Source organism: Cervus canadensis, chromosome 21, assembly GCF_019320065.1.
Source record: "Cervus canadensis isolate Bull #8, Minnesota chromosome 21, ASM1932006v1, whole genome shotgun sequence".
Lineage (NCBI taxonomy): Eukaryota > Metazoa > Chordata > Mammalia > Artiodactyla > Cervidae > Cervus > Cervus canadensis.
In genome coordinates this window covers 40047858-40074831 of record NC_057406.1, presented here as the reverse complement: position 1 = coordinate 40074831, position 26974 = coordinate 40047858, and the positions used below count along the sequence as shown (strand labels likewise).

The window sequence follows — 26974 nt, the reverse complement described above, 5'->3', positions numbered from 1 at the left end:
ACTGTTAAAAAAAATTGTTATTGGCAAATATACATAAAATTTACTATTTTAAACATTTTTAGGGTACAATTCAGTGGATTTAAGTATATTCACATCGTTGTGCAGCCATCACCATTAACTATCCCCAGAACCTTTTCATCATCCCAAATAGAAACTCTTTACCCTTTAAAAAATAACTCCGCATTATCCTTTCCCCCAGCCTCTGGCAACCTCTATCTTCTGTCTTTATGAATTTGCCATTATAATCAGATTTTTTAATGTGACAATTAATGTGTCCTGTCACCACAATAAGACTGTCCATGAAGGGGAAAATAGTGTACTACATTAATTAATTCCCAAATGTTAAGCTAACCTTACATTCCTAAGATAAATCCCAGCTGATCATGTCCTATAATCCTTTTTCTGTGTTGCTAGATTTGGTTTGCTCTTGTCTTATTGAGGATCTTTGAATACATATTCATAAGAAATATTGACCTGTTGTTCTTTTTCTCTGTGTGTGTAATGTCTTTGTCTGGCTTTTGTGTGAAGGTAATACTGTCCTCCTAGAATAAACTGGAACGTGTTCCTCCCTCTCCTATTATAGTTGAGGTATAAACGTCTATACATAGTTTTTTTATAGTTGCTGTCTTTATCCATCCTTTTACTTTCAACCTATTTGAAATCTGCCATTAATCTAGATTTCCTATAATAATAGACTTCCTCTGTAATAACTAATGATACTTTTAAAACAATGAAAACTCCATTTGTTATATTTTTAGGCACTTAACAAAATTAGCTGCCAATGTAAACCTTGATTTCACAACTATAATTTCTTGTTTCCAAACACTCTGTGGTTCTCTTTCTTGTACTAAATCTTAATGTTTGAGTTATTTTTGTTTTACTTAAAATAAGATCTAGTAACCATATGTTGGGCCCTCTTTTTTGCCTTGTTGTTGCTGTTGTTTAGTCATGTCCGACTCAGCGACCCCACGGACTGCAGCATGCCAGTCTTCCCTGTCCTTCACTATCTCCCAGAATTTGCTCAAACTCATGTCCACTGAGTCAGTGATGCCATCCAGCCATCTCATCCTCTGTTGCCCCCTTCTTCTCCTGCCCTCAATCTTTCCCAGCATCAAGGTCCTTTCCAGTAAGTCAGCTCTTTGCATCAAATAACCAAAGTATTGGAGCTTTAGCTTCAGCATGCATCCTTCCAATGAATATTCAGGGTTGCTTTCCTTTAGGATTGACTAGTTTGATCTCCTTGCAGTCCAAGGGACTCTCACGAGTAATCTCCAGCACCATAATTCAAAAGCACCAATTCTTTGGCACTCAGCCTTCTTCTTTATGATCCAACTCTCACATCCATATGTGACTACTGGAAAAACCATAGCTTTGACTATACGGACCTTTGTAAGCAAAGTGATGTCTCCGCTTTTTAATATGCTGTCTAGGTTTGTCATAGCTTTTCTTCCAAGGAGCAAGTATCTTTTCATTTCATGGCTGTAGTCACCATCTGCAGTGATTTTGGGGCCCAAAAAAATAAAGTCAGCCACTGTTTCCATTTTTCCCCCTTCTGTTTGCCATTAAGTGTTGGGACCAGATGCCATGGTCTTAGTTTTTTCAATGTTAAGTTTCAAGCCAGCTTTTTCACTCTCCTCTTTCACCTTCATCAAGAGGCTCTTTAGTTCCTCTTCGCTTTCTGCCATTAAGGTGGTGTCATCTGCGTATCTGAGGTTATTGATATTTCTCCCGGCAGTCTTGATTCCAGCTTGTGCTTCATCCAGCCCAGCATTTCGCATGATGTACTCTGCATATAAATTAAATAAACATGGTGACAGTATACAGCCTTGATGTACTCCTTTACCAATTTTGAGCCAGTCCATGTCTGGTTCTAACTGCTGCTTCTTGACCCACATACAGGTTTCCCAGGAGGCAGGTTAGGTGGTCTGGTATTCCCATCTCTTTAAGAATTTTCCACAGCTTGCTGTGATCCACATAGTCAAAGACTTTAGCATAGTCTCTTTAAGTCTGAAACCCACTAAGACTAGGTTAGAGATATGTTATACATACAACATAGATTGTTAATTGCTTTAAGTGTTTCGTCAGTTTCTGCCAAACATCCTGTCAACCAGTCATAGGTATACATATGTCCCCTCCCTCTTAAACCTTCCTCACACCTCACACCCTATCCCACTCCTCTGGGTTGTCACAGAGCACTGCTTGTGCTACCTATGTCATACAACAAATTCCCACTGGCTATCTATTTTACATATGGCAATGTATGTTTCAGTGCTACTCTCTCAATTTGCCACACCTTCTCCTTCCCCCGCTGTGTCCACAAGTCTATTCTCTATGTCTGTGTCTCTATTGCTGCCCTGCAAATAGGTCATCAGTATCATTTTTCTAGATTCCATATATATGTGATAATATACGATATTTGTTTTTCTGACTTACTTACGGACTCTAGGTTCATCGACCTTACTAGAACTGACCAAATTCTTTCCTTTTTATGGCTGAAACTCCTGAATAAATTTTTTAATTAATTTATTTTAATTGAAGGCTAATTACTTTACAGTATTATAGTGGTTTCTGCCATACATGGACATGAATCAGCCATGGGTGTACATGTGTCCCCCATACTGAACCCCCCTCCCAACCTCCCTCCCCAACCCATTCCTCAGGGTTGTCCCAGTGCACTGGCTTTGAGTGCCCTGTTTCATGCATCGAACTTGGACTGGTCATCTAGTTCACATATGGTAATATACATGTTTCAATGCTATTCTCTCAAATTATCACACCCTTGCCTTCTCCCACAGAGTCCAAAAGTTTGTTCTTTATATCTGTGTCTCTTTTGCTGTCTCGCATATAGGGTCATCATTACCATCTTTCTAAAGTCCATATATATGTGTTAATATACTGTATTGGTGTTTTCCTTTCTGACTTACTTCATTGTATAATAGGCTCCAGTTTCATCCATCTCATTAGAACTGATTCAAATGCATTCTTTTTAACAGCTGAGTAATAGTCCATTGTGTATATATACCACAGCTTTCTTATCCATTCGTCTGCCGATGGACATGTAGGTTGCTTCCATGTCCTGGCTATTGTAAACAGTAGTACAATGAACATTGACCCCAATGTTCTCTTGGGGAGACCCCAGCGTGTCTCTTTCAATTCTGATTTCCTCGTTGTGTGTGCCCAGCTGTGGGATTGCTGAGTCGTATGGCAGTTCTATTTCCAGTTTTTTAAGGAATCTCCACACTATTCTCCATAGTGGCTGTACTAGTTTGCATTCCTACCAACAGTGTAAGAGGGTTCCTTTTCCTCCATATTCTCTCCCGCATTTATCCTGAATAATTTTTAAAGTATTAAAATTTTAACAGTATTTTTTCATTAGAAGATATTATAAAACTGACTTTGTAAATGTAAACCATGTTAAAAATCATTGCTATATATTGTGAATAACTGAAAACCATCTAAATGTCTAGTCATAGACATTGGTTAAATTACAAGAAATTCATATAATAGTTATCTATTTAAAATCATGTTTTGTAAGTATATGACATGGAACATGTTCAACAATTGGTTAAGTTGTCCTGTTCTAGTAACTACTCTCTCCCCTAACTTTTTTCAGCACGTTGCAGCTTCCCAAGGTGTTCTACCATACCTGCTGGCTTTCTTTAATCATGCTTTCTTTAATCACTCCTTTGTAAATAGTCACTTCATTAACTGCTGTTCAAACATGCTACTTTAGTGTGTCATCTGATTCCTGGCAGGACCCTGAGAAAGTTTAACCCTGTTACTCCCTGTTTGGTGTAATTAAGATAAAATTACAGGACTTCCCTGGTGGTCTAGTGGATAGGAATCCAGCTGCCAAAGCAGGGGACATGGTTTGAACCCTGGTCAGGGAAGATCCCAGATGCTGCAGAGCAACTAAGCCCGTGTACCACAACTATGGAGCCCATGCTCTAGATAGACCCTGTGAGCCGCAACTACTGAGCCCTTGTGCCTAGAGCATGTGCTATACAAGAGAAGCTACCACAAGAAGCTCGCTCACTGCAAAGAAGAGTAGCCCCCGCTCACCACAATGAGAGAAAGCCTCTGAGCAACAGTGAAGACCCAGCACAGCCAAAAAACAAACAAAAAAGATGAGATTACTGAGAAAACAAGAAATGCCCGTTTTTTCAAAGTATTACTATGTTTACTGCAGCTGTGTTAGTCTCTCAGTCATGTCTGACTCTTTGCAACCCCACGGACTGTAACCCACCAGACTCCTCTGTCCATGGAATTTTTCAGGCAAGAATACTGGAGTGGATTGCCATGCCCTCCTCTAGGAGATCTTCCCAGCCCAGGGATCAAACCCAGGTCTCCTACATTGCAGCCATATTCTTTACCATCTGAACTACCAGCAGGGAAATCCAATAATAATGATGGCTACCATTAAATGTATTTTTAGTTTATACTATGCTTTGTATATCATGTAAGTCTTCTAACCCTATGAAGTATAATAGTCATCATCCCCAGTTTATATACGAAGATACATTCAATATCTTTGATTACTGTGAATTAATATATTGTCATCGTTTTCTTTTGTAGATCATTCACGAGAAGTCTTGGAGCAATTAGTAGGCCCGAACAAACTAAAGCAAGTGACGTGGACTGTGTATTGATGCTTACTGAAGCTTATCAAATCTATGATCTTCATACTACTTTCCCTGGAAACAATGGTCTCAGAGATTGGCTTTCCAATAGTATGATTTATGCGTTGAAGTTAACCTGGCCCTTAAACATTTTAATAGTGCTTTTATTTCTATATATAAGTTCGTTGATGAGTGAGTGTTCTTGAAATGGCAGTTATAGCATGCCCTCTGATATATTGGGGGAGGGTATTGTTTTTTTCTTAAATAAGAAAGTTTTAAGTTACCTGTTTCCCCTGGAAATTTCCTTCTCCTAACTAGATATTTGAGCTGCTATACGAGATATTTATCACTGGATAAACAGGAGAATTCTAAGTTATTTCTAAAAGCATAATTACCTTCCTAGCTATTTTCTGCTACTGCCTTCCAAAGTATTTAAATATCCATGGGCCAAAAAGCAAAGCTGAAGATCAGGCCTGTATATTCTTCACAAAAATTATTATTTCAATGAAACAAAGAAATGTAATAGTTTAATGTCATAATCTCATATATCATACCTTAGCCATTTAGCATATGAGTGATACTGAGACCTTTGCCTGGCCACTTATTACATGGATTTTTATGGCTACTTTCCCCCAATACATGCTATTCATCTACAAACTTTCTTCCTTAAAAACTGCACTCAAGAACGTGTGAGAATGAATAAATATGAAATAGCATCACAGAGGTTGTATCCTGAAGTTCTACTGGTTTCACATTGTAAAATAAACAGCACAGGTCTTAGTTTTCAAATGAAATGTATTACTATCTATAATCACAAAATTCTATGAAACATACTGTGCTTAAACTACCCCCAAATTCACCATATTCCCTGAGCCAAAAGCCTTTGTCAGTGGGACCTTCTTAAAGACTTCCTGTTTTAACTGTGATACAGTGAATAACAGGGAAAGTGTGGTATGGTAGATTTCTTGGACATATGTAGAGGGACAGGTTTACATATCAACTCTACTTCTTCTCCTTACTATTAACTACTTTATAAATGTGCTATGTTTATAGTGTATAGTGTACAATATAGTGTATTGCCACTGCAAAGGTGGTACACGTGTGTATGTATAAAATGGGTAAGGCCTGTTCCATCTATGAAATTTCTCTAAAGACAAATTCAGTAAGATTTAATATTGAACACCTAACCAAGTCACTACCTTTTCCTCCTTTTGAAGAAACTAGTTTCAAGATCTAAAGTGTCAGATTTTTAAGGTCTATAAAGGACTTATCATCCTAAAGCAGCTTGTGGCTTGATCTTTTTTTATATCACTGGTTGTATCAGCTATTTTTCAGCACCCTGCTTAAAAGTCTGGTCTCCCATCCCTATCCTACCTATAACTGTCACGCTTGCCTGTCATTCTGAACTCTATTTTTCCCCTCTCCATCATTTACCATCTGACATCTTATTTTTTATTTATTATCTGTCTGTCCACCCTAGTATATAAGCTTCATGAAGACAGACATTATTTCTCTTTTTTCACTGCTGTATCTCCAGTACCTAGAACAGTGTCTGATATATAATAAGCACCCAAATGTTTGTTGAATAAATAGACAAGAAAATAAATAAAAGTAATACCCATACTTCAAGTTTCTGGTCTGTGACATGTACAGAGATTGGAAGTCATCACTCCTGTCCCCACAAGATAAAAGCTGAACAAACTGAAATCATGAAGCAGTACAGCATTGTTTGAAAGTAGAGTTGTATTAATTGTAGATGTATACTGCAAACTCTAGGGCAACTGGTAAAATAAATTTTAATAAATATGATTGATGTCCTAAGGGAGGGGAGATGAAGCCATATAAAATGCTCAATTACACCAGAAAAGGGGGCTTCCCTGGTGGCTCAGTGGTAAAGAATCTGCCAGCAAATGCAGGAGACAGGAGCTCGATCTCTGGTCTGGGAACATCTCACATGCCATGGAGCAGCTAAGCCAGTGTGCCTCAACTATATAGAGTCTGTACTCAGGAGTCCAAGAGCCGAAACTACAGAAGCCCACGCACCCTTGAGCCCATGCTCCACGAGAAGAGAAGTCATGGCAATGTGGAGCCCACACACCACAACTAGAGAAAGTCTAAGCAGCAACAAAGACCCAGCACAGCAAAAAAAAACAAACAAAAAAAAAGATAAAGGAGAATTCCCCAGTGGTCCAGTGACTAAGGACTCTGCACTTTCACTGACAAGAGCCTGGGTTCTATTCCTGGTCCAGGAACTAAGATCCCACAAGACTTGCAATGCAGCCCCAACCCCACCCTGCAAAAAAAGGTAAAATCAGAAAATGAAGAAAAAGTAGAACACAAAAAAGAAAGAACAAAGGCAGGAATAGGGAACAGCTATAAGGATGGTAGAAATTAATCCAACTGTATCAATAATATCTTTAAATGTTTAAATGTGAACAATCTATCTGTTAAAAGATTTATTTATTTAAGGTTTTGGCCGTGGTGGGTCGTTGTTGCTGCATGCAGGCTTTTCTCTAGTTGTGATGAGTGGGGGCTGCTCTGATACGGTGCTCAGGCTACTCTTGTTGCAGAGCACAGGCTCTAGTCACTTAAGCTTCAGTAGTTGCAGCAAGTGCACTCTAGAGCTCACGCGTAGTGTTGCTTCACACAAATTTAGTTGCTCTGCAGCATGTGCGTTCTTCCCAGAGCAGGGATCGAACCAGTTTCTCCTGCATTGGCAGGATCTCTGAAGAAGATTTAGCTTCAGGACCAGGGACCAGGCTTGATCACTCAAGAGCTTTTGTGTAGCACAGTTTTATTAAAGTATAAGAGGGGACAGAGAAAGCTTCTAATATAGACATCACAAGGGGAATGGCAGCACCCCACTTGCTAGTCTTAGCAAGGAGCTATATATTTTTTATTTGGTTATAACAATAAATCAAAAGAATGTCTCAAGGTTACAAAGATCTTACTAGATCCACTCCCACAATTTACATTTTCATATGACACTTCAGTTCAGTTGCTCAGTCATGTCTGACTCTTTGCAACCCCATGAACTGCAGCACACAAGGCCTCCCTGTCCATCACCAACTGCCGAGTTTACCCAAACTCATGTCCATTGAGTCGGTGATGCCATCCAACCATCTTATCCTCTGTTGTCCCCCTCTCCTCCTGCCCTCAATCTTTCCCAGGATCAGGGTCTTTTCAAATGAGTCAGCTCTTCGCATCAGGTGGCCAAAGTACTGGAGTTTCAGCTTCAACATCAGTCCTTCCAATAAACATCCAGGACTGATCTCCTTTAGGATGAACTGGTTGGATCTCCTTGCAGTCCAAGGGACTCTCAAGAGTCTTCTCTAACACCACAGTTCAAAAACATCAATTCTTTGGTGCTCAGCTTTCTTTATAGTCCAAATCTCACATGCATACATGACTACTGGAAAAACCATAGCCTTGACTAGACGGACCTTTGTTGACAAAGTAATCTCTCTGCTTTTTAATGTGCTATCTAGGTTGGTCATAACTTTCCTTCCAAGGAATAAGCATCTTTTAATTTCATGGTGGCAGTCACCATCTGCAGTGATTTTGGAGCCCAAAAAAATAAAAGTGAGCCACTGTTTCCACTGTTTCCCCATCTATTTGCCATGAAGTGATGGGACCGGATGCCATGATCTTAGTTTCCTGAATGTTGAGCTTTAAGCCAACTTTTTCACCCTTTCCTTTCACTTTGAAGAAGCTCTTTAGTTCCTCTTCACTTTCTGCCATAAGGGTGGTGTCCTCTGAATATCTGAGGTTATTGATATTTCTCCCGGCAATCTTGACTCCAGCTTGTGCTTCTTCCAACCCAGCGTTTCTCATGATGCATATAAGTTAAATAAGGGTGACAATATACAGCCTTGACATACTCCTTTTCCTATTTGGAACCAGTCTGTTGTTCCATGTCCGGTTCTAACTGTTGCTTCCTAACCTGCACACAGGTTTCTCAAGAGGCAGGGCAGGTGGTCTGGTATTCCCATCTCTTTAAGAATTTTCCACAGTTTCTTGTGATCCACACAGTCAAAGGCTTTGGCATAGTCAATAAAGCAGATGTTTTTCTGGAACTCTCTCACTTTTTTGATGATCCAGTGTTTGTTGGCAATTTGATCTCTGGTTCCTCTGCCTTTTCTAAAACCAGCTTGAACATCTGGAAGTTCATGGTCCACGTACTGTTGAAAACTGGCTTGGAGAATTTTGAGCATTATTTTACTAGCGTGTGAGATGACTGCAATTGTGCGGTAGTTTGAGCATTCTTTGGCATTGCCTTTCTTTGGGATTGGAATGAAAATTGACCTTTTCCAGTCCTGTGGCCACTGCTGAGTCTTCCAAATTTGCTGGCATGTTGAGTGCAGCATGTTCACAGCATCATCTTTTAGGATTTGAAATAGCTCAACTGGAATTCCATCACCTCCACTAGCTTTGTTCATAGTGATGCTTCCTATAGCCCACTGGACTTCGCATTCTAGGATATCTGGTTCTAGGTGAGTGATCATACCATCATGATTATGAGTCGTGAAGATCTTTTTTGTATAGTGCTTCTGTGTATTCTTGCCACCTCTTCTTAATACCTTCTGCTTCTGTTAGGTCCATACCATTTCTGTCCTTTATTGAGCCCATCTTTGCATGAAATGTTCCCTTGCTATCTCTAATTTTCTTGAAGAGAACTCCAGTCTTTCCCATTCTATTGTTTTCCTCTATTTCTTTACACTGATCACTGAGGAAGGCTTTCTTATCTCTCCTTGCTCTTCTTTGGAACTCTGTATTCAAATGAGTATATCTTTCCTTTTCTCCTTTGTTTTTCACTTCTCTTTGTTTCACAGTATTTGTAAGGCCTACTCAGACAGCCATTTTGCTTTTTTGCATTTCTTTTCCTTGGGGATGGTCTTGATCCCTGTCTCCTGTACAATGTCATGAACCTCCATCCATAGTTCATCAGACACTCTATCAGATCTAATCCCTTAAATCTATTTCTCACTTCCACTGTATAATCGTAAGGGACTTGATTTAGGTCATACCTGAATGGTCTAGCAGTTTTCCCCACTTTCTTCAATTTAAATCTGAATTTGGCAATAAGGAGTTCATGATCTGAGCCACAGTCAGCTCCTGGTCTTGTTTTTGCTGACTATATGGAGCTTCTCCATCTTTGGCTGCAAAGAATATAATCAATCTGATTTCAGTACTGACCATCTGGTGATGTCCATGTGTAGAGTTTTCTCTTGTGTTGTTGGAAGAGGCTGTTTGCTATGACCAGTGCATTCTTTTGGCAAACCTCTGTTAGCCTTGCCCTGCTTCATTTTGTACTCCAAGGCCAAATTTGCCTGTTACTCCAGGTGTTTCTTGACTTCCTACTTTTGCATTCCAGTCCCCTATAATGAAAAGGACATCTTTTGGGGGTGTTAGTTCTAGAAGGTCTTGTAGATCTTCATAGAACCGTTCAGCTTCAGCTTCTTCAATATTACTGGTCAGGGCATAGACTTCAATTACCGTGATACTGAATGGTTTGCCTTGGAAACAGAAATAATTCTGTAGTTTATGAGTTTGCATCTAAGTTGAATTTTGGACTCTTGTTGACTATGAGGCTACTCCATTTCTTCTAAGGATTATTCAGAAGGTTCTTAGGAAGGAGAAATATGTCCTTAAGCAGGATACATTGTTGTTACATAGTCATTGGTACAGAGTTTAAGGAAAAACATATCCTTGAGCAAGATGAGTTGTTTTGTTGTGCAATCATCAGCTCTGGATTTAAAGAAAAAAAACATTTGTCCTTTTCTCCTCCTTGAGAACTCCAGACCCCTATCTTTTTCTTGGAGACCCCGGACTTCTTATCAACCTAGGAATTGACTCTCAGATTCTCAACCACTGCACCACCAGGGAAGCTCATATGTGAACAGTCTTAATACAAACCTGTTAGCTATTAAGTCATTTCAAGGATCACTGTTATATATATATGGGAGATTTTAAATATTTGAAGTAATATTTGAATATCTCAAACACCTTCTTGTACCCTCCTCATAAATAATTAAGAGAAGATAACAGAAACAGGGTTGTAGATATTTAAAATTAAATTTACTCTTGGCCTCTTCAAGTCAATGTCCAACAGTGCTCCAGAGTATAATTCCCTTTAATTTTCTCCTTCTTATCCTGCTGAGAAAGACACTATCCAGCAGAATATCCTGAATTTTCAAAGAATATGTCAACAAAACTCTTTCTCCTCAGATACCGTCTAATACCACTGTAGCCTATAATTTCCATTAATGTTTACCAATGTGGAATCAAACTTTTGAGTTCATAAGTGACCCCCAGTAGATCAATGGAAATTGGATACAAGAATTGATTTATTGGGTTATAGTAATCTCTGACTTCCAAATTCAGAAATCAGAAGATCCTCTGTGACCCCAGCTCCAAAACTCCCATGTAATGATTCTGTTTTCCTATCTAAGCAACAACTTGCTCCTAACTGCTTTCTCTACATTTCTGTTGAAGGACTGTAACTATGATCACATCTCCCTGGTATCCTAATCCCATTGGCATATGTGTATTATTAGAAAACACATAATGCAAGTGTGATAACCAATTCCTAAGTAGTAAGAACAAGCGAGTACAGTTGACCCTTGAACAACATGGGTCTGAACTGCACTTTATGTGTTTTTGTTTGTTTGGTTTGTTTTCAACAAATACTACAGTATTATGCAATCCATCCTCAGATGCAGAAATTTGGATTTGTAATGTAAAGTTACACGTAGATTTTCAATTCTAAGGGGGTGGTTGGCGATTGTCAGCACCCTAACCCCCACGTGTGTACAAAGTTGCATTTTATACTGTACTTGTAATATGTATTGTGGTCATGTTTTGTTTTAAATTGAAGAATATGAAATATAGTACCTAAAATCAGTACAAAATTACAAGACCCGAAAGTAAAAACTAGGTCTCCCTCCCACCCTCATCCATCAGCCATCTGGTACCCTTTCAGAACACAACCACTCTGATCAGTTACTTACCTTTCCGAAGACATAATATGTCTACTGCAAGTAAATATATGTCCTTTACACATACATTCATATGTAGGTATATACACATCTTTTTTTTTTTCCCCACAAATAGTGGCAGTCCTTCACATTGTTTCTCATTTATGTCCTAATGTTCTTATTGATATATAAGATCCTGACAACCCGGGGCACTGGTGGTATAATAAAATGTTGCTGACTTTAATAAACCATAAAAATGCATCATAAGGTATCACAGTACTGAGTATGTTGTTGTTGTTGTTGTTGTTGTTGAGTCACTCAGTCATGTCCGACTCTTTTTGAGACCCCATGGACTGCAGCACATCAGGCTTCCCTGTCCTTCACCAATTCCCAGAGCTTGCTCAAGCTCACGTCCATTGAGTCAGTGATGCTATCCAACCATCTTATTCTCTGTCGTCCCCTTCTCCTCCTGCCCTCAATCTTTCTCAGCATCGCAGTCTTTTCTAATGACTCACTTCTTCCCACCAGGTGACAAAAATATTGGAGCTTCAGCTTCAGTATCAGCCCTTCCAGTGAACATTCAGGGTTGATTTCTTTTAGAATTGACTGGTTTGATCTCCTTGCAGTCCAAGGGGCTCTCAGGTGTCTTCTCCAACACCACAACTCAAAAGCATCAGTTCTTTGGTGCTCAGCCTTCTTTATGCTCCAACTCTCAAAATATCTGTACATTACTACTGGAAAAACCATAGCTTTGACTACATGGACCTTTGTCGGCAGAGTAATGTCTCTGCTTTTGAAAATGCTGTCTAGGTTGGTCATAACTTTTCTTCCAGGAGCAACTGTCTTTTAACTTCATAGCTGCAGTCATCATCCACAGTGATTTTGGAGCCCAAGAAAATAAAGTCTGTCACTGTTTCCATTGTTTCTCCATCTATTTGCCATGAAGTGATGGGACCACATGCCATGATATTCATTTTTGAATGTTAAGGGTTTTAAGCCAATTTTCTCACTCTCCTCTTATACCTTCATCAAGAGTCTCTTTAGTTCCTCTTCGCTTTCTGCCATTAGGGTGGTGTCATCTGCATATCTGAGGTTATTGATATTTCTCCCAGAAACCTTGATTCCAGCTTCTGATTCTTCCAGCCCAGCATTTCCCATGATGTACCCTGCATAGAAGTTAAAATAAGCAAGATGATAATATACAGGTTTGGTGTATTCCTTTCCCAATTTTTAACCATTCCATTGTTCCATGTCTGGTTGTAACTTGCTTTTTGACCTGCATACAGGTTTCTCAGGAGGCAGGTAAGGTGGTATTCCCATCTCTTGAAGAATTTTCCAGTTTGTTGTGATACACACAGTCAAAGGCTTTAGCATAGTCAATAAAGCAGAAGCAGATGGTTTTCTGGAATTCTCTTGCTTTTTCTATTATTCAGTGGATGTTGGCAATTTGATCTCTGGTTCCTCTGTCTTTTCTAAATCTAGCTTGTATATCTGGAAGTTCTTGGTTCACATACTGATGATGCCTAGCTTGGAGGAATTTAAGCATTAGCTTGTTAGCATGAAATGAGTACAATTGTGCAGTAGTCTGAACATTCTTTGGCGTTGCCCTTCTTTGGTATTGGAATGAAAACTGACCTTTTCCAGTCCTTTGGCCACTGCTGAGTTTTCTAAATTTGCTGGCAGCAAATTTTCTAAATTTGAGTGCAGCACTTTAATGGCATCATCTCTTAGGATTTCAAATAGCTCAGCTGGAATTTCATCACCTCCACTAGCTTTGTTCATAGTAATGCTTCCTAAGGCCCACTTGACTTCACACTCCAGGATGTCTGGCTGTAGGTGAATGTTGGCAATTTGATCTCTGGTTCCTCTGTCTTTTCTAAATCCAGCTTGTACATCTGGAAGTTCTTGGTTCACATATTATTGATGCCTATAACTACACCATAGTAGTTATTTGGGTCATGAAGATCTTTTTTGCATAGTTCTTCTGTGTATTCTTGCCACCTCTTCTTAATATTTTCTGCTTCTGTTCAGTTCAGTTCAGTTCAGTTCAGCCACTCAGTCGTGTCCGACTCCTTGTGACCCCATGAATCACAGCACAGCAGGCCTCCCTGTCCATCACCAACTCCTGGAGCTTACTCAGACTTATGCCCATTGAGTCGGTGATGCCATCCAGCCATCTCATCCTCTGTCGTCCCCTTCTCCTCCTGCCCCCAATCCCTCCCAGCATCAGGGTCTTTTCAAATGAGTCAATTCTTCACATGAGGTGGCCAAAGTACTGAAGTTTCAGCTTCAGCATTAGTCTTTCCAATAAACACCCAGGACTGATCTCCTTTAGGATAGACTGGTTGGATCTCCTTGCAGTCCAAGGGACTCTCAAGAGTCTTCTCCAACACCTGCTTCTGTTAGGTCCATACAATTTCTGTCTTTTATTGTGCCCATCTCTGCATGAAATGTTCCCTTGGTATCTCTAATTTTCTTGAAGAGATCTCTAGTCTTTCCCATTCTATTGTTTTCCTCTATTACTTTATACTATTCACTTAGGAAGGCTTTCTCATCTCTCCTTGCTATTCTTTAGAACTCTGCTTTCAAATGGGTATATAGTTCCTTTTCTCCCTTGCCTATTGATTCTCTTCTTTTCTCAGCTATTTGTAAGCCCTCCTCAGACAACCATTTTGCCTTTTTTCATTTCTTTTTCTTGGGGATGGTTTTGATCACTGTCTCTTGTACAATGTTACAAATCTTCTAAACTCTTTTTTTTTATCTATGTTTCTTAATTGATGCCCTATTGTGTACTAACCTATACTAGGCACTTTATACTTTCATTTAATACAATAACCTTTTGAAGTACAGTACAAATTTATTACTATTAACATTTTATAAGTTAAGAAATGAAATCTCAAGAGAGCGTAACTCACCCTAAATGCCAACTAGAAAGTGACAGAGTGGTCACACTCTAAAGCCCATGTATTTGGTACCATACTAACTGCATCTCTGATATTTACAGGTAATTTTATTTAAATATAGTATTCTGTATTTTTTATTTTAATTCAAAGATACATTGTAGTTGTTCTAAACTATAGAAACAGACTCTGCTAAAACATCTAATTCCAAAAAATTTTTAAAAATCTAATTCCTCTCTGCTACTTAAATTACATGTGGTTACTATTGGATACTGCCTTGTATAATTATATTCCTATAACAGGATGAGGGCATGATAACCCACTCCAGTATTCTTGCCTGGAGAATCCCTATGGACAGAAGAGCCTGATGGGCTACAGTCCATGGATTGCAAAGAGTTCAACATGACAGAACAATTAAGCACAGCAGTAAAACTAGAAAAAAAATTACAGATATAGATTTCTGCATTTGGCTTACTGTAGAACAAGTTATATGACAAAGGCTGACAAAATTTCAACATTCATATTTTCAAAGCAAGATTTACCATTTAACACAAATTGTCTTCTTTGAACCAGAGAGTCTTTTCAGGTTAAACCCAAACATAGCTATATCCCCTATTGGAGGAACATCAACAGCTCAAGGCTGAAACTGCCACACCGTGCTGGTTGTCAGTCCGTTGTTATCCTGCCTTGTAGGCTCTGGAAGTGAATATTCTGCTACTTTGTGCAGTTGATGCTGAATGCTATGTCCACTGAATTGGGGTCGCCCAGGGTCACCAATCAGTACTTGAGTTCTGTGGGCCTCAAAGCAGTTCTTCAGCCATTGAAGCAGACTGTCTGCAAGGTCTTCATCATAAAACATATCTCCAAGCACAACAAGGTCCCACTTATCTTGTTCCAAATCCAAAATATTTTTGATTAAAATGGGGAAAGGATTCAGTTGGTTCAACTCACAATTTAGTTTAATAGCCATTCCTGCAACTTTGAAAAAAGGACATAGTGAATTGGTATATGCTAGGTTATTTTAATTTCCTACTGATTAATTTAAATAATTTAGAGAATCTCCAATAGATTTTTCCCCTTTGTGTTGAAAGCTGTGTTTTTAGGTAAAGAAGCCTAAACTATATGCCAAAATAAGCTATTTCCTACAATGCTCAAATATATGAGTATTCTGAAAACAAAGCAAACAATACTACACACCTGGGAAAGGAAAAGTTTTAAGGGATATTTGCTCATCTCAACAAGACCATTTAGAACTAACACCAAAAAAGGATGTCCTTGTCAACCGAGGGGGGTGGAATGTAAAACGAGAAGTCAAGAGATACCTGGAGTAACAGGCAAATATGGCCTTGGAGTACAAAATGAAGCAGAGCAAAGGCTAAGACAGTTTTGTCAAGAGAACACACTGGTCGTAACAGACATCCTTTTCCAACAACACAAGAGACAACTCTACACATGGATATCACCAGATCATCACCATCACCACCAATACCAAAATCAGATTGATTATATTCTTTGCAGCTGAAGACTGAGAAGCTCTAAACAGTCAGTAAAATCAAGACCTGGATCTGACTGTGGCTCAGATCATGAGCTCCTTATTGCAAAATTCAGGCTTAAATTGAAGAAAGTAGGTAAAACCACTGGGTCATTCAGGTATGACCTAAGTCAAATCCCTTATAATTATATAGTGGAGGTGATGAATAGATTCAAGAGATTAGATCTGGTAGACAGAGTGCCTGAAGAACTACAGACAGAAGTTTGAAACACTGTACAGGAGGTAGTGACCAAAAGCAAAAGAAATGCAAGAAGGCAGAGTGGTTGTCTGAGAAGGTCTTACAAAAGGTTGAGGAAAGAAGAGAAGCAAAAGGCAAGGGAGAAAGGGACTGATAAACCCAACTGAATGCAGAGTTCCAGAGAATAGCCAAGAGAGATAGGAAGGGTCTTCTTAAATGAACAATGCAAAGAAATAGAGGAAAACAACAGAATAGAAAGACTAGAGATCTCAAGAAAAATTGGAGACATTAAGGAAACATTTCATGCAAGGATGGGCATGATAAAGGACAGCAATAGTAAGGACCTAACAAAAGCATAAGAGATTAAGAAGAGGTGGCAAGAAACTAAAACTCCTAGAGGAGAACATAGGCAAAACACTCTCCAACATAAATCACAGCAAGATCCTCTATGACCCACCTCCCAGAATATTGGAAATAAAAGCAAAAATAAACAAATGGGACCTAATTAAACTTAAAAGTTTTTGCACAACAAAGGAAACTATAAGCAAGGTGAAAAGACAGCCTTCAGAATGGGAGAAAATAATAGCAAATGAAGAAACAGACAAAGGATTAATCTCAAAAATATACAAGCAACTCCTGCAGATCAATTCCAGAAAAATAAATGACCCAATCAAAAAATGGGCCAAAGATATAAACAGACATTTCTCCAAAGAAGACATACAGATGGCTAACAAACACATGAAAAGATGCTCAACATCACTCATTATCAGAGAAATGCAAATCAAAACCACAATGAGGTACCATTACACACCAGTCAGGATGGCTGCTATCCAAAAGTCTACAAGCAATAAATGCTGGAGAGGGTGTGGAGAAAAGGGAACCCTCTTACACTGTTGGTGGGAATGCAAACTAGTACAGCCACTATGGAGAACAGTGTGGAGATTCCTTAAAAAACTGGAAATAGAACAACCATATGACCCAGCAATCCCACTCCTGGGCATACACACCCAGGAAACCAGAACTAAAAGAGACACATGTACCCCAGTATTCATTGTAGCACTATTTATAATAGCCAAGACATGGAAGCAACCTAGATTCCCATCAGCAGATGAATGGATAAGGAAGCTGTGGTACATATACACCATGGAATATTACTCAGCCATTAAAAAGAATACATTCGAATCAGTTCTAATGAGATGGATAAAACTGGAGCCCATTATACAGAGTGAAGTAAGCCAGAAAGATAAACACCAATACAGTATAACGCATATATATGGAATTAAGAAAGATGGTAGCAATAACCCTATATGCAAAACAGAAAAAGAGACACAGATGTATAGAACAGACTTTTGGACTCTATGGGAGAAGGCAAGGGTGGGATAATCTGAGAGAACAGCATCGAAACATGTATATTATCAGTGTGAAACAGATTGCCAGTCCAGGTTGGATGCATGAGACAGGTGCTCAGGGCTGGTGCACTGGGAAGACCCAGAGGGATGGGGTGGGGAGGGAGGTGGGAGGGGGGATTGGGATGGGGAACACATGTAAATCCATGGCTGATTCATGTCAATGTATGGTAAAAACCACTACAATATTGTAAAATAATTAGCTTCCAACTAATAAAAATGAATGAAACAAAAAAAAAAAAGAAGAGGTGGCAAGAATACACCAAAGAACTATACAAAAAAAGGTCCTAATGACTCGGATAATGACAATGGTGTGGTCACTCACCTAGAGTCAAACATCTTAGAGTGTGAAGTCAAGTGGGCCTTACAAAACATCACTATGAACAAAGATAGTGGAGGTGACAGAATTCCAGCTGAGCTATTTCAAATCCTAAAAGACGATGCTGTTAAAGTGCTGCACTCAATTTGCCAGCAAATTTAGAAAACTCAGCAGTGGTCACAGGACTGGAAAAGGTCTGTTTTCATTCCTATCCCAAAGAAGGGCAATGCCAAAGAACGTTCAAACTACTACACAATTGCACTCATTTCACATGCTAATAAGATTATGTTCAAAATCTTTCAAGCTAGGCTTCAGCAGTCAGTGAATGGAGAACTTCTAGATGTACAAGCTGGGTTTAGAAAAGGCAGAGGAACCAGAGATCAAATTTCCAACATTTGTTTGGTCATAGAGAAAGGAAGGGAATTCCAGAAAAACATTTACTTCTGCTTTATTGGCTATGCTAAAGCCTTTGACTCTGTGGATCATAACAAACTGTGGAAAATTCTTAAAGAAATGGGAATACCAAACCATCTTCCCTGTTGCCTGAGAAACCTGTATGTGGGTCAAGAAGCAGTAGTTAAAACTGGACATGGAACAATGGACTGGTTCCAAATTTGGAAAGGAGTACACCAAAGCTATATATTATCACCTGGCTTATTTAACTTCTATGCAGGGTACATCTTGTGAAATGCTGGGCTGGATGAAGCACAAACTGGAATCAAGATTACTGGGGGAAATATCAATAACCTCAGATATGCAGATAATACCACTCTAATGGCAGAAAGTAAAGAAGAACTGAAGAGCATCCTGATAAGGATGAAAGAAGAGAGTTTAAAAAAAAAAAAAACTGGCTTAGAACTCAACATTGAAAAAACTGAGATCATAGCATCTGGTCCTATCACTTCATGTCAAACAGAGGGTGAAAAGTGGAAGCAGTGACAGGTTTTATTTTCCTGGACTCCAAGGTCACTGCTGATGGAGAGTGCAGCCATTAAATTTTTTAAAATGCTTACTCCTTGGAAGGAAAGGTATAACAAACCTAGACAGTGTATTAAAAAGCAGAGACATCACAAAGCCAACAAAGGTCCATATAGTCAAAGCTGTGGTTTTTCCAGTAGTCATGCATGGATGTGAGAGTTGGACTTTAAAGAAGGCTGAGCACTGAAGAATCGATGCTTTTGAACTGTGGTGTTGGAGAAGACTCCTGAGAGTCCCTTGGACTGCAAGGAGATCCAACCAGTCAATCCTAAAGGAAATCAGTCCTGAATATTCATTGGAAGGACTGATGCTGAAGCACCAATATTTTGGCCACCTGATAGGAAGAGCCAACTCATTGGAAAAGACCCTGGTGCTGGGACAAACTGAAGGCAAAAGCAAAAGGGGCAGCAGAGGATGAGATGGTTGGACGGCATCACCGACTCAACGGCCATAAATATGAGCAAACTCTGGGAGACAGTGAAGGACAGGGGAACCTGGCGGGCTGCAGTCCATGGGGTCACAAAGAGTTGGATATGACTTAACAACTAAATAACAACAACAATGAAGACTTTTGGTTTGTCACAGATGTACAAGAGACAGGAAAACAAGGCTTATGTTTGAGCAGGATGACAACTTAGAACTGAGATTCTTATATATAATAAGGCTCCTCAAGGGCTAGATCCTCAATGAAAGGGAAGACTAGAGAAAATCGGGTAAAATTAACACTACCTGTCTCAACTTGGGTTTGAATGGAATAAAATATCCCTCAAACGCCCAGGCCTATCTTCACTTGGGTTTTGGTCAAATAAACACTACCTACATATTTCAGGAAATCCCTAGCCCAGAGATGACCAACAGTAACTGTTCCCAGGTTGGTATCACTTTGGGATATCTGCCAGACACAAATAGAAGTCCTCCTGTCAAAAATGCACCATCAAGTCAGGCCTTACAGGGTTCCCACAGACAATGTCACACTGAGTTCACCATATTAGATTATGAAATACAACATGGAAATGGCTTATGGTGTTGGAGCACCTGTAGATATTTATCCTGGAGGAAGAAAAAAGATGAGCTCAAAATATTTAAAAATATGACAGTCTTACTAGGGTCTATGTCATTGGCCAAGATCCTTAAGGCTCCACTCATCTTAGCAGCGATGGCTGTAGCGCCACATCCACTCCCAATGTCCAATACAGATTTTCCTCTGACAACATCAGGATTATCCAAAAGATACCTAAATTAGAAAAGGGAAAATATAGTCTAAGACAGATGGGAGGTCAGTAAGAGGTGTCCAGTATTTTTCCTTTGGGTTGATTGGACAAGGAAATAGTGAAACTTAGCAGAAGAGCAAAGGAAATTCCCTGGTGGTCCAGTGGCTAGGACTCCACATTTTCACTGCCAAGGATCCCTGAGATCCTGCGATCCAAAAAAAGACTAAGGAACAATGGCAAGGAAGGGGTGTAGTGCCCCATCTAAAGGGACAGCTGTTACCCATCTTGAGGTAATTTCTGCCACAACAGAAATTAGGTGTTAGCAGAGATTTAAATCTGATGTTAGCAGAGATTCTTTTTTTGTTTTTTGGTGTTTTGGCTTGCAGGATCTTAGTTCCCTGAATAGGGATTGAAGTTGGACCAGGCAGTGAAAGTGCTGAGTAACTCCCCAAAGATTCTTATTTTTCAATTGAAGTAAATTTTTACTTGCTTCAAGTTTTAAATGATAGCACCTGACTGTTTTAAAGTTTGTAAGTAAAACAAGTTTACAAGTTTACAGAAACATATCCATTTTTTTTTTAACAGAAAACACACCTGTGGATCACCAATTTGTGATCTCTGATTCAGTCTCTTAAGGAAGCTGATTGCCCTTATATTTGGAGTTAATACACAACAATTTGCATAGGTATCACTTGCAAAGATATCACTTATTTTGTTAAATGATACAAAAAAATATAGGAAAATTTGGCAACACAACAGCCAGAAAATTGGGATTTATACCACCTGGAAAGTTTTCCAGAACTCAGGATTTTCCAAAAAGCTCTATGTTTGCATTTACTTATTTTGCATTTAAAACTATATACAAACTGGACTTCCCTGGCAGTCCAGTGATTAAAACTCCATGCTTCCAATACAGGGGATGCAGGTTCGATCCCTGGTCAGGGAACTAAGACCCCACATGCCACATAGCATGGCCAAAGAAATAAAAATTAAAAACTAAATACAATCTTAGTTCTGCTAGACCATACCATTCCTGTGACAGAGAAGTTCTTATACATTTCCTTTCACAGTTTTTTTAACATCAAGGCATTAAAAAATTAAATCATTTACCAACCTAAGAGCAAAGACTAGATGAAAATGCTGAAAGTTCTTGCATTTGTTTCAGTGACTGTTTTAATAAAAAGTATTGTGTGTATATGTGAGAAAATGTCCTAAAGACCTTTGCAGTATGGGGAGTTGGAAGGGGGGACCTTAAAAATGCAGATTCAAGTCCACCTGAGTGATGTCCCAATCACTCATATCCCTCCTTCTTTGGGAGCTTGGGAAAAGGCAGTGGTGGAGGGAGCAACATTTACAGAATTAAACCCGGAGAAGGAGTGGGGGGCTTTATGTTCCACCAAGGATCTGCATGGGCATCACAAACCATGAACCTGAGAACAGTGTGAGATTCCTGGATCATTACCAGTTACCTAGGGTTTTGACAGCTGACCTAGGATTTCTCTTGGGAAGAGAACTATATATGGGGAAACACCTTGGTAAGCTTGGAATAGAAGGGGAAACCATGCAACAAAGCAACCCAAAAGTGTTCCTAAACTCTAATAAAAGAATTTGGGGTTTTTTGAGGAGCAGGGAGAAAGTGGAGTTGAAAGGGACAGAAAAGAGAGAAGTGGTGAGGAGCCCTAAAGGTTCCCGCTTCACTTAAGGCCATACGTACCTAGACAGGGCTTGGCCCCCTGGCCAGTAGATTGCCCAATAAGGATCCCTGAGGGGCCACAGGTCAGCTCTCTCCCACCAGAACTTGCATCTGGGGGTCAAAAGCCGCAACTGGATTTCAGGGGTGAGGCTGCCACTGCTGGTGACTTCAGTGTTCTCCTCCAGGAAAGCTTTCATCTCAGGGTCCAAAAGGCTTCCAGTTCCTCTCCAGGGGCAGTGACCCCAGGGAAACAAGGGGAAGCCACTGCTTCTCACAGCCTTCCAGAGGACAACATAGCGGTTCATGGGAAATGATGCAAACACTCTCCAGCCTGAGCTCAAAGCCATCAGTCTGGTCCCAAAGCACAGGTATGCTGGTGTGCTCTTGATAAGCGCTGTTTCTCCTGGGGAAAGAGTCTGGTTGCCAAACTGATCTCAGCTGGAGTCACTGGACCTCTAAAAACATAATAATAATGAAAACTCTTGACACTTCCAAACCCTTTCACATAGTAAGAAAATATTAGTGTTACCTCTGTAGCAGATGATGCACAAGTGAAAGTTCACTTTAGATGAAAGTTTTTGTGCATTAATTTAGGAAAACCCAATCTTCTAAAACATACTTTTTCATTCTTTGTGAACAACAGAATCCTTTTAATAATTTAGAAAACCAAATAGACAAGCATTTGATTTTGATAGAATCCTCGGGAACATTCCTGTTACATAAAATAAGGTATACCCTTAACATTCTTTCATTTAATAAATCATTTTCCTTTAAGCAGACACTGTGCTTGATAACCGTGAATAAAATAAACAAAAGTTCACATCTTCAGGAAACTTAGATTCTAGCGATGGAATAGAGCAAGTTATCAGAGCAAACACAGTTCTTGCCTTTATGGAGTCTAGCCAAGAGTTGTGCAGATTATCAAACTGTAACTGTGGTTAGAGATATATAAATTATACTGACTGGTCAATAAAGATAACCCTAGCATATGGGGACTTTCCTGGTGGTCCAGTGGTTAGGAATCCACCTTTCAATGCAACAGAGTCAATCCCTGGTCTGGGACTAAGACCGCTTGTCAAAAGTACTGAGTCCTCATGCTCCACAGTCAGTGCACGACAGCTAGAGAAGCCTGCCTGCTGCAACAAAGACACAGCCCAACCAAAAAAAAGAAAGATAGCCCTAGCATAAAACATCAATGTAATTGTTTTTTTTTCCTAAAACAAAACAAACAAACAAACAAAAACTATGGATTTAATTGTGATAAAAGACTATCAATTCACTTTCTGTAATACCTCTGATGAGTCATCTTCACCAAACCTGGACTTAATAGAAAGACATTCTGATTAAGAATAAGTAGGAATTTCATTTCTTTAGGTAGATATACTCCTAAGTATTTTATTCTTTATGTTGCAGTGGTGGATGGTATTGTTCCCTTAATTTCTCTTTCTGTTTTCTCACTGTTAGTGTACAGGAATGCAAGGGAGTTCTGTGTGTTAATTTTATATCCTGCAATTTTACTATATTCATTGATTAGCTCTAGTAATTTTCTGGTAGACTCTTTAGGGTTTTCTACATAGAGGATCATGTCGTCTGCAAACAGTGAGAGTTTTACTTCTTTTCCTATCTGGATTCCTTTTATTTCTTTTTCTGCTCTGATTGCTGTGGCCAACACTTCCAAAACTATGTTGAATAGTAGTGGTGAGAGTGGGCACCCTTGTCTTGTTCCTGACTTTAAGGGAAATGCTTTCAGTTTTTCACCATTGAGGATAATGTTTGCTGTATATAGAAAACTATAAAACACTGATGAAAGAAATCAAAGAGGACACAAATAGATGGAGAAATATACCGTGTTCATGGATTGGAAGAATCAATATTGAGAAAATGAGTATACTACCCAAAGCAATCTATAGATTCAATGCAATCCCTATCAAGCTACCAAAGGTATTTTTCACAGAACTAGAACAAATAATTTCACAATTTGTATGGAAATACAAAAAACCTCGAATAGCCACAGCAATCTTGAGAAAGAAGAATGGAACTGGAGGAATCAACCTGCCTGACTTCAGACTCTACTACAAAGCCACAGTCATCAAGACAGTATGGTACTGGCACAAAGACAGAAATATAGATCAATGGAATAAAATAGAAAGCCCAGAGATAAATCCATGTACCTATGGACACCTTATCTTTGACAAAGGAGGCAAGGATATACAATGGAAAAAAGACAATCTCTTTAACAAGTGGTGCTGGGAAAAACTGGTCAACCACTTGTAAAAGAATGAAACTAGAACACTTTCTAACACCATACACAAAAATAAACTCAAAATGGATTAAAGATCTAAATGTAAGACCAGAAACTATAAAACTCCTAGAGGAGAACATAGGCAAAACACTCTCCAACATAAATCACAGCGAGATCCTCTATGACCCACCTCCCAGAATATTGGAAATAAAAGCAAAAATAAACAAATGGGACCTAATTAAACTTAAAAGTTTTTGCACAACAAAGGAAACTATAAGCAAGGTGAAAAGACAGCCTTCAGAATGGGGGAAAATAATAGCAAATGAAGAAACAGACAAAGGATTAATCTCAAAAATACACAAGCAACTCCTGCAGATCAATTCCAGAAAAATAAATGACCCAATCAAAAAATGGGCCAAAGATATAAACAGACATTTCTCCAAAGAAGACATACAGATGGCTAACAAACACATGAAAAGATGCTCAACATCACTTACTATCAGAGAAATGCAAATCAAAACCACAATGAGGTAACATTACACACCAGTCAGGATGGCTGCTATCCAAAAGTCTACAAGCAATAAATGCTGGAGACGGTGTGGAGAAAAGGGAACCCTCTTACACTGTTGGTGGGAATGCAAACTAGTACAGCCACTATGGAAAACAGTGTGGAGATTCCTTAAAAAACTGGAAATAGAACAGCCATATGACCCAGCAATCCTACTCCTGGGCATACACACCGAGGAAACCAGATCTGAAGGAGACACATGCACCCCCAATGTTCATCGCAGCACTATTTATAATAGCCAGGACATGGAAGCAACCTAGATTCCCATCAGCAGATGAATGGATAAGGAAGCTGTGGTACATATACACCATGGAATATTACTCAGCCATTAAAAAGAATACATTCGAATCAGTTCTAATGAGATGGATAAAACTGGAGCCCATTATACAGAGTGAAGTAAGCCAGAAAGATAAACACCAATACAGTATACTAACTCATATATATGGAATTTAGAAAGATGGTAACGATAACCCTATATGCAAAACAGAAAAAGAGACACAGATGTATAGAACAGAATTTTGGACTCTGGGAAAAGGCAAGGGGGAATGTTCTGAGAGAATAGCATCGAAACATGTATATTATCAAGTGTGAAACAGATCGCCAGTCCAGGTTGGATGCATGAGACAAATGCTCAGGGCTGGTGCACTGGGAAGACCCAGAGGGATGGGGTGGGGAGGGAGATTGGGATGGGGAACACATGTAAATCCATGGCTGATTCATGTCAATGTATGGTAAAAACCACTACAATACTGTAAAGTAATTAGCCTCCAACTAATACAAATAAATGGAAAAAAAAAAAAAGAATAAGTAGGAATGAGGAAGAGAAGTTTAAACACAAATTATACACCAAGTTGTTTGGGACCTTTGGTCTGTTCTGCATAAATATTTTAAATAGTCTTAAATTCACCCAAATATTTAGAGTTGTTCAGTTACTAAGTCATGTCCGACTCTTTCAACACCATGAACTGCAGCACTTCCACGCTTCCCTGTCCTCCAGAGTTTGCTCAAACTCATGACCATTGAGTCAGTGATGCCATCCAACCGTCTCATCCTCTATCACCCACTTCTCCTGCCCTCAATCTTTCCCAGCATCAGGGTTTTTTCCAATGAGTCAGTTCTTCCCATCAGGTGGCCAAAGTACTGAAACTTCAGCTTCAGCATGAGTCCTTCCAATGAATATTCATGATTTCCTTCAGGATTGACTGGTTTGATCTCCTTGCTATCCAAGGGTAGGGGCCCCAAACTCAAATGCCTACCTGGGGCCAGACTGGTGATAAATGAGTGATGCAGGCTGGTTGCTGATAACAGAGAGGCTGTGGCAAACTAGAAAGTGTTTCAAAACAGTCCAACGGAGCCAGCAAGCTGCTGCCTGTCCTGGGACATAGGGCCAGATCTTTCCATTTTTCAAGATAATCCACGGACTTCCCTGGCAGTCTAGTGGCTAAGACTCCCAATGAAGGGGGCACAATCCCTGCTCCTGGAACTAAGATCCTATCTGCTGCAAGTCCCCAACCGAAAAAAACAAATTCCCACTTTTAAACGCGGGAAATTAATTGAAATATCAAGACAGGAGGGTCAAAATGCCTGTCAGGCCACTAGTCAGTGAACTCAGGATAGATTTTAAGTGGGTGTCAGCCCACATTTATGCCCTTGTAATCACAGGCTCTCTTAACAGCCTGACCTCACTGGACTAATTGCGTAGGAAGGATTGGGTCAGCCCTTGAGTCTAAGGTTTAAAAAGAAAGAGGAGCAAATAGGAGACGATTTTGGACATAGTGTCGTCCAAACCGATGCCGCCCCCTCCCAGGCCAAGCACCAATGAAGCATCTGTTATGAATATGTGATTAAGCGGTGGACACTGGGTATTTGGATTAATTAGTAAGAAGACAGGTTCAAAAGTACAAGCTCCAAAAGTGTTAGCACGTTGTTTTCCTCCGAGGAGGACGGGAGTCAATCTTAAAGGGGCAGACACAGTCTTCCTTTTCTCCTTACCTGTCTGTGCTAACACCACCCTGGGGAGCAAAGCATAGGGCAAGTCAGTCACTTTGCCTTTGCGCCTCTTTTGGCGCTTTCTTTACAAGGGTACTCGGGATCCAGAGTTTCCGGAGGAGCCTGCTACCCACACCCCTGTCCCCGCCCCTGCCCCGACCTCCTGCTCCGCCCTCCTTCCCGGCAGCGCTCTCTCCCTTCACCCGGGCTTCTTAAAGGGACAGAAGTGTGAAACCAGAGGGTGTCCTGACCTCGCTTGGAAAATAAGGGAATGTCAAATACTGATTTCTAAAAAATACGCTCTGAAGCCACGGAGTATCTGCTTCGTGTCAATCACACTTC

The 26974-nt window shown here is 39.7% G+C and overlaps 2 protein-coding genes across 5 annotated transcripts in view; one reads left to right on the top strand and one right to left on the bottom strand.

The window, feature by feature from the left end:
- The window catches only part of AMN1 (antagonist of mitotic exit network 1 homolog), a 77975-nt gene extending 71735 nt beyond the window's left edge, over positions 1–6240 (top strand). For all 4 annotated transcript variants that reach the window (XM_043440812.1, XM_043440813.1, XM_043440814.1 and 1 more), the window contains one exon: positions 4576–6240. In XM_043440812.1, the coding sequence (XP_043296747.1) occupies positions 4576–4649 (74 nt within the window). In that variant the 3' untranslated portion in view covers positions 4650–6240. The remainder of the gene's footprint in view (positions 1–4575) is intronic.
- Positions 6241–14588: 8348 nt separating this feature from the next.
- ETFBKMT (electron transfer flavoprotein subunit beta lysine methyltransferase) lies at positions 14589–26773 on the bottom strand. Its single transcript, XM_043441479.1, has 4 exons — positions 26636–26773; positions 21855–22288; positions 20033–20163; positions 14589–15474 (listed from the first exon to the last, which is right to left on the bottom strand). The coding sequence occupies exons 2-4, from the start codon at positions 22178–22180 to the stop codon at positions 15131–15133; spliced, it is 801 nt and encodes a 266-aa protein (XP_043297414.1). The 5' UTR covers positions 22181–22288; positions 26636–26773; the 3' UTR covers positions 14589–15130.
- Positions 26774–26974: the final 201 nt, after the last annotated feature.